The 12186-nt window shown below is 41.2% G+C and overlaps 1 protein-coding gene across 1 annotated transcript; it reads right to left on the minus strand.

Moving 5' to 3' along the window:
- Window positions 1-4901: 4901 nt before the first annotated feature.
- Window positions 4902-11182, minus strand: LOC115080880 (extracellular calcium-sensing receptor-like). The gene is made up of 3 exons (XM_029585339.1): window positions 10379-11182; window positions 6299-6590; window positions 4902-5986 (listed from the first exon to the last, which is right to left on the minus strand). The coding sequence occupies exons 1-3, from the start codon at window positions 10594-10596 to the stop codon at window positions 5093-5095; spliced, it is 1404 nt and encodes a 467-aa protein (XP_029441199.1). The 5' UTR covers window positions 10597-11182; the 3' UTR covers window positions 4902-5092.
- Window positions 11183-12186: the final 1004 nt, after the last annotated feature.

Below are 12186 nucleotides of genomic sequence, written 5' to 3' on the forward strand. Positions count from 1 at the left end.
TCATGGAGCATTTTGGAAGCAGTGATGAGAAAGACTTTCAGTTTCAAAAGCATAACATTTATTAAGTAGCTTAAAGATCTGTTTCTTTCTTACATGCATACAAAAATCAAGATAGCGCAAACCGAAGGAAGGAGATTGTGTTTCCTTCAGGAAGTAAACAGAGACCATTACAGAATATACTGCTTCTCGTGCCATGCTGTTTACCCATCGTTTTAAATTTGCATTACCTTTTAATACACTGTTAAACATGCCCCCCCCCCCCTTGCACAACCCCTACATCAGCTGGTGATTTTCCTTCATGCGCCTTTCAAACGTCACACATTCTGCTCACTCAGTCTTGTTTAACTTCCTTGGCGCCTTCCCTATCTCACTCTCACGCCAGTCCCAGCCTTGGCATTTTCTTTCTCCACGCCTTCTTATTCCAGTTATTTGTTAACATGAGGTAGATTTTTCTTAAAGCAGCAATTAACAAATAACCTAAATCTTCAGTTTGGAAACTCTACTTGTATATTTAATTTAAAAAAATAACTCAATGGGCCTAGCAGGCATGCTGCTAACATGTACACTTATAGGGATCAGCTGACTCTATATAACCCTGCTAAAACTCTCCATTCATCAGCCCATCCATAGCCCAGGCCAAGCTAATGAAAACTAATAACAGCGCTATCCATACTAAACTATTGGAAAGGACATAAGAGCCAGCGAGGACGACCTGGGCTAAAATAAAAACTGCAATGCCTGGGTTTTCTGAACAGCTTTCCCAATATTTAAAAAAAAATGAGTGATCCCTCCCGTCCACATTACCCCACAGGTCAGAACCATACCTGGGAGCTTTTCATTTCAACTGCTCTTGAGATAATTGTGGAATAGAAAGGGAAGAGTGGACGAGGGTGCTGCTGTAGCAGGAGCACACATTTTATTTCATCCATACACACACTAACATGCTCACATATTCTCCCTCTCATTCCTTCTTTTACACACATACATGAGCACTCTCACACACATGCTCAATCGTTTCATTCTCTCACACACACAGCTTCTCGCACATGCTCACTCATTCTCTCTTCTCATTCTGAACCCACAAGGGAAACCTCTTCCCCAGGCCCACAGATCTCCTTCTGCTTCTTCTGCTGTGGTGTGAGTGTGTGTGTTGGGGGGAACAGATCTTCTTCTGCATTTTCCACCCCAAGGGGGCTGATGATTATCTTTCACTTTCCTTCCCCATTTAAGGCCCAGCCTGGTCCTGTTTCTTCTTCCCCAGTGCAGGGGCTGATGGTTCTTTTTCACTTTCTCTCTCCCACATGCGGTCCTGGCTGATCAGGTCTCTTCTTCTGCTTGAAAGCTGATGTTCCTCCTTTTTCAGCCATATGGCCTGAGTCCCACACTCCTTATCTTAACCTCCCTGCAAGGGCCTGGCAACTTTCAATTCCGGGGCCTGCAGTCTCTTGGCCAAATTCGGAGAGTTCCCTGGAATGGACAGAACACCTGCCCTATGCATTTATCTCTTACCTATTCTTGTGTTGATATTTACTGCTTATTGCTCACCTATTTATGGAGGCAGGATATTTATTTGATCCTTGCTGTATACCTGGTTAGATTTATATACTCTGTTTTAACCTATATATGACTACTGTCATGTCTGATTTTATTTATTTATTTTAAAAAATGTATGCACTGCCTATGTATCACAAAATATGGTGCTATGCTTCATCATTAGGAACCTTCCAGCAATGGGAAGTTCAAGGGAGGTGTGAAGGAGATACAGAGTGAAAGGTGGGTCCTTCCCCTAAAAGTGATAGATTTTAGAAGTGCTATATAAGATGGTTCCTTGTCTCATAGAGGGGAGTTATTAGGAGGATTTCTGAAGTGTTAGAACCTGAATCTGGTTCTGAGGAGATCAGAGATATTGCATGGAAATATTTGATCTGCTGGACAGAGTACAAGTGTCTCTCCCTGGTATGAGCTAAAGAGTAAAGACCAATCGGATGGAGAGGATCCCCTAATACATCATCCATCGTCTTCCATCTAAGTGAGTTGAGTGGTGAAGGAGGAGAAGTTTTCTGTTCTTCAGTGGGGCCTAAGGGATGGATAAGGCCTTAATGAGCACCTGAGAGGGAAAACTCTTCATTTGTACCGTATTCAAGTGATGCGAGAAACTCTGAAACTGAGTAACTGTTTTGTGCTTTTGGACTATCTCATGAATTGTGGATCCTTCACTGTTTACATTGTAAATTTTTTGTCCTTTTACAATAAATTCTTTCCACTATGGAATGCCATATTTATGGACTACATTTTTTAAATTCCTTGGGCATCAAAAGGTTATCCTGTCCCCCACATCATGAAAACATGCATTTTTCCAGAGTCTGCAATAGTCGGGGGGAATTGGGGAGTTTAAATATATTTTTATAGCATTTCATATATACAGCAAATTGAACAGAGCACATGGGAATTATTTTATACATGCTGAAAACTGTACAGAGCACCAGTTTGACATGGCAGTGTTATGTTTAGGGAACAATGTGAACCCCTGGGCTGAGATGAGCGACGTCTCCACCCACAGGGAGGAGCCCTGTGAGCCTCACTATCAGCAGGCATAGTTTCCGTGGCGTGGCACACAGCTAGAAGCAGAGACTTTATTAAATAGGAAGGAAAGTAATGTCCACAGTATGCCAAATAGAAATACAGACCTGAGAATTGGGAATTACCAAGAATGAGACACAGTGGAGAAGATCCGGTAGTGGTCCGTGGAGCGGGGTATGCCGTGGATCCCTTCTGGCAAGAGTAGGCACCTCAGGATACAGATCTGGTAGTGGCTCGCATAGCGGGGTATGCTGAGGAAGTCTGTACAGTAAATGTTGGTAGCGATGCCGAACCCGGAAGTGGTCCCATGTAGATGATGAGCAGGAATACTGTAGAGTAAGAAGGATGAAAGGCTTTCACTGAAGAACGGCGGTAGTGGCCCGAGGATCAGGGTACGCTGCGTAGGCTCCTCAGTGTAGTTCAGAAATGAAGATGTCTGTAGAGGTACTCACAGTAGGTGGTTCCTGGAGCAAGGTAGATCTGAGAAGCAAATCAGCAGCAGACAGGCAGGAAGGCCCTCCGAGGAGCGGATAGCCGTGAACTCAGGGGACCCCCCGAGGAGCGGGTACTCAGAGCGTCAAATTGCCAAAGCTGAAACAGGAACAGGAAGTCCTTGAATTTGCAGAGTACAGCAAGACGGAACTCCTTGCTAACTCGAGGAAGGCAAGATCTGGTTCGATTAAATACGCTAGTGGGTGGACGTCATCGGGTGGGGACACCCCTGAGTTTCCCGCCATGACGTATTCAAATAAGGCCCTTGCACACGCGTGTGCACCTAGGTAACTCCGGGTCCAAGATGGCGGCCGGCAGCGCCCATGCTGTCCCGGGACCGCCGGAGAGGTCGGCGTGAACTGGCAGACACCGCCATTCTTCCTAGACTTGATGGAGCGGGGAAAAAAGAGGTGAGCCTGAGAGGTCGCAGCCATCTGCGACCGACAGGCATAACAGGCAGTATATAAAAACATTAAAAATAATGTTTGGGGGGGGGGGCTCTCGCTCTGAGACTAAGATGGCAGCCTGAATTTTTGCTCCAAGAGAATTTGCTGCTTCAATTGGGGAAAATAACGATTAAAATTGCCTACTACAATCTGTGCGTAATTTTGCTTTGCCCTCTACCATGGCTGTGAGCAAATCTGGGAAAATAGAGGCTGCCTTCGCCGCTAGTACCGGGAATAAACGAGCAAAGCAAGACCTGCTTTCTCCCGAGAAGGCCCCTCTGCCAAAAAGCATGGCATCTGCCGACCTGGTACTTGCTGAGCTTAAGCAGCTTAAGGATATGCTACAGTCGAACATCGATACCACTTCGGCCATTAGGTCGGACCTTCAAACAATGTCATCTCAAATGGAGAATTTCAACGCGCGACTCAATGATACTGAAAGGCAGGTTTCATCTCTCTTATTGTCTACCGCGCTGATACCTTGCTTAACCAGTGAATTAGAAAAACTGCGTCATGACTACGAGGACTTATCAAACCGAAATCACTGCAACAATGTTTGGCTTTTGGGGATACCAGAAGGTACTGAAAGTTATGATTTAATGCAGTTTCTCACCCAAATGGTCCCAGTCCCGCTACAAATTAAATTTGACTTCCCATTCGAACTAGAGAGCTCACCGCATTCCTTCACGATTACCTAGCAATGCTAAGTACCCGAGATCTATAATATTCAAAGTATTAAGATACCCACAGGTTTTGCAGATATTTGATGTGGCCAGAAGCAAGTCACCTCTTAATTTTCTGAGCATTTATGGTGGAATTCAGTGTATTTATTTAGCAAATATAAAAAAATGATGGCCATCAAGTCTAATAGACTTGCTAAGTGGATATTGGTGTGGAAGCCGCTTGATATATATACTAAAAATTAAACTTGTCTCGCTGATTTCTTCTGGTATTTTTTCCTTTTCTCAAAATTTGTGTCTTTGGGATCCTCTCTCTTTTCTTACTCTTCCGATTCTTTATGCTATTTTTCCTCTCTTTTCCACCCTTATTCCTTTTGTATTTTGTATTTATTTTTGTATTTACTTGAATTCATATGCAAAGTTTGTTTTTAAGCAGAAGGTCAGGTGCAGTTGGTTTCATGTTTGTTTCATTATGTTTTCTAATATACAACTGTTGTTGTTTTTGATATTTGTGTATGATTCATGAAAATTAATAAACAGATTTATAAAAAATAATAATAATGTTTTATTCCACTTAAGAATCCTCACACATTTTTAGCCACTTAGCAAATCAAAAAGAAATGCTTTATTCATATTTTGTGTTATGCTGTATATTGTATCATATTGTTTTATGATGAATAATTTTGTACATCTCATTGGGTGATCAAGACTGGATCTGCAAAGTGATTAATACATTTTAATAAATACATAATAAATAATTATTCATTAATATATACAAGTGGTTGGTGTTTTAAGACAGTCAAGTTTATGTAGGCTGAAAAGTCTATAGTACACATTATTCTGCAGTTTTTAAAAATTTACTTCATACTGCATTTCATTCAAATTTAGGGAATTCTACAGGTCATACATTATTACAATCACATATCTCAAACAAATATTGGCCCATACCTGCCAAGGCTCAAACTGTTTGATGTCACCACACGTCCCATTGAAGAAAGGTCCTTTTCCAGGTTCACAGGCATGCATGGCATGTAGGGCATGGGCTACAATGTACACAGCAATATAGTTGTTATAAACGGAATCTATGATTGGTATATCAGGGAAACTGATATTAAGGCTCCTCAAGTCTTCCTTCCCTTTGCAGAGTTTCCTTTCTCTGCTTAGTTCTTGAAGAGTGGCCTGGTCCATGTTGGGGTCAATCCTCCTGCAGCCAAAGACTTCTTCCCAAAATTGCCCAAAAAAGCTGTCATCTATATTCCTGGAAGATTGAAAGTCATCGAGGTACTCTTTGAACCTTGGAATGTTGCCTGTAGGAACAGAGATTGCAATTGTTCCTTTCAGAAGTTTAAAGAAATGCTTTTCATTAAATACTGGAAAAGGACCCCAGCCATCTGAAGCAATCCAGACTTTCCCAGCTATGTCACTCTTTGCAATTGCCAGCATCACCGGATAGAGATTCTCGGCAGAGGAAAAGACCACAATGACCCTTGCTGTCATCTTCTTCACCACCTCCACAATGCGCTGAATCTTCTCTTGAGAGTAAAACAGGGGGATGATTTCGTAGAAGGCAACACAGACCCCAGCCTTGACCAGCTCTTCTTTTAGCATCTGACTCCCAATCAGTCCATAGTCATTGTTCTCAGCGAGGATTCCAACCCATGTCCAACCGAAGAAGGTGATTAACCTGGCAATGACCAGAGACTGCAAATCATCACTTGGAACAGTGCGGAGGAAAGAGGGAAATTGAGTTTTATCACTGAGAGTGGCTACAGTTGAGGCATAGCTGATCTAGAAAGAATTCATCAACAATATTCATTAGTTTTCTTGACCCTTGATCACATTTCTGAGAGTGATAAATATATTATTTTTTCTTTTTTTTACAGGATATTTCAAGACATATTAAACTTTTTCCTGCTTTAACCATGACATACCTCCGCCCATCCATTCTCCTTGTTGACAGTAAATGAGAGCAATCATAATGAATTCCCATACATTTGCACCTTCAGTCTGGTTTTTGAAGAATAGCAAATAAATTGACATTGTCTTTATAATTATCCAGATCAGCAGCATATTTCAGAATTTGCTTTAACTGATCCTTACCTGTGTCTGTTTATAGACTCCAAGGAGCTGAGCTATGGTTATGGACATCCGAGACTGATTATCTCCAATCACTGCAGCTAATGGAGATGTCCCTCTGCAGGCATAATTCGGAATGGGGTCTTTGTTTCTGGTGAGTTGCCACATTGTACCTTGCAGGGACCTGGATGGGGCATCACAGGAGTCGTATATCCAGAGCCCCAAGGTGATGTTGGGCAGTAGGTGGCTGTTTTTGTTAATTTCTTTCAAAGCAAATGCCATGACATTCACATGTTGATAAAATCTTAATTGCAGTCTAAAAAATAACAAAATATCCTCAAAAGATAAGCAAATGTACACTGAGGAGGGAATTCTCAAAGGAGTTAAACAGGTAAAAGTAGCATATATGAAAGTGTGTGAACCTTTTGAAAATTCAGCCCTATGGAGTGCATTTTCAAAGGAGATGCATGTGTAAAAGTAGCAATTTGATACAACTTTTTACATGGGTAAATCCTTTTTAAAATTATCTCCTTGGGATTCATTTTCACTAAGTCACTCAACTGGCAATGCACAAACTCAGCTGATTTACAAACACAAGATACTCGCATACACTGAGTTTAAAAGTCATCTTTTTCTTTAGATAAAATTATGCACATTCAATTAAATTGTTAGAAAATTCAGTGTATGCACATAGATTTGGAGATGAGTGCCTCTTTTCTAGGAATGTACATTCATTATGCTACTAAGTGCAGACCTTCTGGAGGTTATTGGTGATTTATGTGGAATACTTTTAGGTTACCCCAAGTAAAAGAAACAAAAGGCTTTGAAAACTTTCCCCATTTTATACCTAGAAAAACAAAATATGGAAGATAAGGCCCATCCACAGAGCCCCAGTTGATCTCTTGCCTTCTCCCATAGTTTCTTGAAATGTTTTTACCTCAACCACATTAACTGGAAGGTAATTCTATGTAAATGGTGTCTCACACATAATGAAAAATTAACGCCGACTAAAATTTAATAGCCCACGAATCATTAATGGGACATTGACAGAGCAAAAAAAATGAACCAAACACATCTTAGTAATTTAAACTTGCTTAACAAATGTAAGGGAAAATGATGCAGACATAAGTCCTGCAGCTGGATGGGGGATATCCAATCTGGCAGCCCCTTTGCTTCTCAAGCATAGCAAGGTCACCAGTAAAAAGATCATCACCTTGGTGTGGCAGGAATTTATCCTTTAGCTAGGATCTCTTCTCCACATGATGAGATATCCTCTCACATTGAGGATGTGACTCTATAGGTGATTGCACAGGTAGGAAGGATTGGGACTGCCATTATTATTGGAGAATCAATCATTAGGAATGTAGTTAAATGGTTGGCTGGTAGACAAGATCACTTGGCAATTTATCTGCCTTGAGTTAAGGTAGCAGAACTCATGTGTCATCTAGAAAGGATTTTAGGGAGTGCTGGGTAGGAGCCAGTTGTCATAGTATGAGTGGATACCATAGAAATAGGAAGGAGCAGAAAAGTGGTTCTGAAAGCTAAATTAATGCTTTAAGGAATGAGATTTAAAATCCTGAACCTCCAGGAAATTATTCTCAGAATTGTTCCCGTTACCCACAAGGGCCCCAGAGGCAGGCGGAGCTCCAAAGTCTCAAAGTGTGGATGAGTGGATGGTGCAAGGAATAAGGTTTTAGTTTTGTTAGCAGATTTGGAGACGATTTATTCCTGGATTTCTAAATCATCTCTGAGACTGGAGGCACATGTCCTAGATGCTGAGAGTTTGGGAGTTATTTTTAAGCATTAAGAATTCATCTATCAGGAGAGTCAATTTCTTTTTTATTGCAGACAGATGAAGACACTACAGTTGTTACTCTGAATAATAGACATTGTGTTAATTTGTGTCTATGAGGATCACTTGTATTATTGTGACTAAATTACAAGTCGTTAGATTTCTATTTAATTTACATTAGAACATTTGACTTGCTATACCGGGTCATAGAAATGTCTACTAAGCCCAGTATTATTTTATTTTATTAACTTGTTAATCACTCTTTCTTACTGGGGTAAATTAAAGTGATTTATAATAAAGCATAAAAAATATGGCAATAATAAAATTAAGTAACATAAAAAGAGAGATAGATTTTCAAAAACACACGTGGGCTTACATGTGCACGCTACCCGTTCCCTCCCCCCTGTTCTAACCTTCCCACCCCTTCCCCTAACCTTTCCCCCCCTAGCCCTACTCTAACCCCCCCCCCCCCCCCCAACCTCTGTTTTACCTTTTACACCTGCCCGGAAAGTTGCGCGCGCTGGCAGCCTGCTGGCACACGGTCATCCAACACAGCGGCAAATGGCTGCTATGCTGGAAGCCTCTGGCCCCTGCCCCCAAACCACCCCCGATCACGCATTCAAACACTGCACGGAGTGGCAGTAGCCACAGAGGCATTCACAGAGCGGGATGCCAGTGGCCAGTAGTTGGTGTTCCACCTTCACGGAGCGGAAGGATGGAGGGCTGCTATTTCCAAAAAAAAACAAAACAAAAAAAAAATAAAATAAAAACAGGGGTGGGTAAGAGTATGGGGCAAGGGGGTGGCCTGCTTGTTACAGTGGTTGCAACCCCCAATTGAGCTGGATGTCACTTGGATGCAAATACAGAGCTGCTCTCTAAATTGGGTGGAAGGGAATTAGGGCTGGAGGGTACTGGAAGCCAATAGTAACAGGTGGGAGAGAGAAAAAGGGAAAAAAAATGGATAAAGTGCGTAGCTTGCTGGGCAGACTTGATGGGCCGTTTGGTCTTCTTCTGCCGTCATTTCTGTTTCTAAAAGTCTCTTACAAGGGAGACCTCAGGAAAGTGAAGTCAGGCACTGAGAGGAGAGGTTTTGTTCTGGATAGCTAATGGGTTACATGATAGGAAACAAACAGCAGGACTAAATGGTCAGTGTTCTCAATAATAAGAGGTAAACAGTGGAGCGCCTCAGGGATCTATACTGGGACCAGCATTATTTAACTTAATTCAGAAATGATCTGGAAAAGTGAGCAATGAACGAGGTCACCAAATGACACAAAAATAATCAAAGCAGTTAAAACAGAAGCAGACTCTTAGGAAGTACAGAAGGACCTTGCCAGACTTGAGAACTGAGTATCTAAATGGCAGATAAAACTGAATGCAAAGTGACTCACATAGGGAAAAATAATTCTATTTATACACACACAATGCTGGGTTCTGTGTTAGGAATCACCAGGAAAAGGATCTTGCTCTGCCATTGTCAACATCATGTTCAAATTCTCAGCTCACTGCATGGTGGTATTCAAAAAAGCAAATAAAATGTTAGGAATTTATTGTAAAGGAATGAAGAATAAAATGAGAACATCATAATGCCACCACATAGATCTATGGTGCAACCACACCACGATACTTCCCCTGCACAATTAAGCTGCGGCAGTTATTGTCAAGGCATTACTTATAGCTGATTTTAAAAAGGGTTTGGAAAAGTTCCTGGAATTAGCAATTATTAGCCAGGCAGGCTTGAGAATAGTCAGTGGTTACCCTCAGGGGTGAGGAACAAGAAATGGTTCTATTCTATGGGATCTGCTGGGTACTTCCTAGAGATCTGAATTGGCCGTTGCTGGGTTCGATTCACCTTTGGTCTGACCCAGCATGGCTGTTCATATGTTCTAGAGGACATTCCTCAAAATCAGCAAGCAGCAGATTTAAATTATATTTTAATAAGTATTTCTTTTTCCAGTGAAGGAACAATTAAGCTGTGGAATTTATTACCAAATTTCTAGAGGACAGATCCTTAAAAGATTGATAGCCAGATAGACTTGAGTGGCTCCACTTTATGCTATGGGAATGAGTGATAGGGGAATGGCGTTTACTATTTGGATCTGTTGGGTTTTTCCAGGTGACTCTGACTGGTCACTGTTGAAGACAGGACCATCGGTCTGCCTCTGCATGGGGTGTCTTAAATTCTTATGAATAAGGGAGTAGAGATATAGAGGGGTAACCATTAGAACTGTGCAATGATGTTATAATTAAATAATATAGAACAGCATGGAAATGAGAAATAAAAAGCACAGGGGAAATAATCTGTCACTTACGTGTCGCAATGCTGGATGCTGGGAGTCTCAGTGAATGGAATCGGAGGGTAGGTTTTAGCTTTGTGAACAGGGATGATCCCCCCTATAATGATGTCCCCCTGCTTTATATATCCTGTCACATTCACACTGCTCAATCGACAGTTGACATTAGCAGTATCTTTAACAGGTACGGACAGCATAAGGAAATGAGTCAGTGTCATCAGCATATTTTCCTGCATCGAGCTGTGCTGGTCTCAACCTGTCTTTCCTTCAGCTTTTACCTTGGATGGAGTGAAAAATAAACCAGATTATCACTTGTGAATGTAAAGGGCTATGGGTAGGGGTAGGATTAAAGTTACCATTAGGGTTAGGGTCATAATCAGGCTTAGGGTTAAAGTTAGATTTTGGGCTTGGGTTAGACAGAAGGTTAGGTGAGAGTGATGGTTAAGATCAAGGTTAGGGTAAAGATAAGGGTCAGCATAAGGGTTAGGGTTAGATTTTGGGATGTGGTTTGAGAGAATTTTGGGAATAAATTTATGGTTTGTGTGAACTTTAGGGTTAAGGTTAGAGTTAAGATAAGGATCAGTGAAAGGGCTAAGGGATGGGATAATGGATAAGATTAGGGTTAAAGTGAAGGTTAGGGTCAAGGTTAGGGTTAAGATAAAGATCATGGTAAGGGTTAGGGTCAGGGTTTGGGATAGGGCTAGGATTATGGTTCAGGCTTGACGTTTTGTTTGTGAAGGATTTCAATACTGAGGGGCCTGATTTATAAAGCATTTCTCACAAAGAGTAAAAAATAGGAGTGAAATTTCTTAAAAACTTCATGCAAAATCTAATAAAAGAACTAAATCCATTCCCACAACTGCTTTTGAAAAATCATCCAACAAAAACTATAAACATGGTGATTTAAGGTTCAAAACCAATACAGGGACATGCAGATAGTTCAATAAGTCCCCACACCTTCAGAATAATTTCATCAAAGATATTCTTTTTATTCTTGCTTCGGCAACTCCATTGCTTAGAAAGGCACAGAATTTAAGCAGGGTCCCCCGACACAGACCCGTGTTTCGCCAAACACGGCTGCATCGGGAGGGACAAGCAATTTGAAATGGGGTTCATCAGCTATAACATAAAAAGATATATATAAAATAGTAAGGGGAACTATCAACAGAAGGATCCAATAATAAACAACATAAAATTTTTAAGCACACATACCTTTTCGTCGCTATGCATACATTTAAATTGCAAGGAGAGTGGGCAGTACCGGCAAAACTCAGCGTTTAAAGGTACCAGAAATTGGCGCCAAAATCTTGGCCAATGACAGCACACCAGTATTACATCCAACCAATGAAAAAGCACAAATGAGAAATACAGTAAAGACGGGACCTGACAGCTTTCGCTAAAAAGATACATACAAACAATAAAACAATAAATGAAGAATGCAATCGCGGTGAAATCAAACGGACTTCCGTTAAGGGTAAAGACAGAACGCAATTACAGGAATTTTTAAAGAAAAAAACGCTATTCAATCTCAGAGTTCAGTCCATGGGGAGCTAAGCTCTTCAATTTGAAAATCCACTTTTGTTCTCGGCGGATGAGAATTTCGGAGAAATTCCTGCCTCGGGGTGGTAAAGGTACCACATCAATCACAAAAAATCTTCTCTCAACATGGCCTGACGTTATCCAATGAAACACCAGGGGAGCCATTTCCCGACTATTTCTAATATTGGAACGATGTTCTATAATTCGAGTCCGAATCGGATGGGAGGTCTTCCCCACATATACTTTCGGACAGGGACACTTAATAACATATATGACTCCTTTGGTCT

This window comes from Rhinatrema bivittatum, chromosome 19 (assembly GCF_901001135.1).
Source record: "Rhinatrema bivittatum chromosome 19, aRhiBiv1.1, whole genome shotgun sequence".
Classification (NCBI taxonomy): domain Eukaryota; kingdom Metazoa; phylum Chordata; class Amphibia; order Gymnophiona; family Rhinatrematidae; genus Rhinatrema; species Rhinatrema bivittatum.

Excerpts from the sequence above, each read along its gene's own strand:
- LOC115080880 (XM_029585339.1), bottom strand. The coding sequence starts at position 10,596 with ATGCAGGAAAATATGCTGATGACACTGACTCATTTCCTTATGCTGTCC. Across the intron at positions 6,591-10,378 it reads AGCATCCAGCATTGCGACAC|ACTGCAATTAAGATTTTATC; the intron begins GTAAGTGACAGA and ends GTTATTTTTTAG. Across the intron at positions 5,987-6,298 it reads GAGTCTATAAACAGACACAG|ATCAGCTATGCCTCAACTGT; the intron begins GTAAGGATCAGT and ends AATTCTTTCTAG.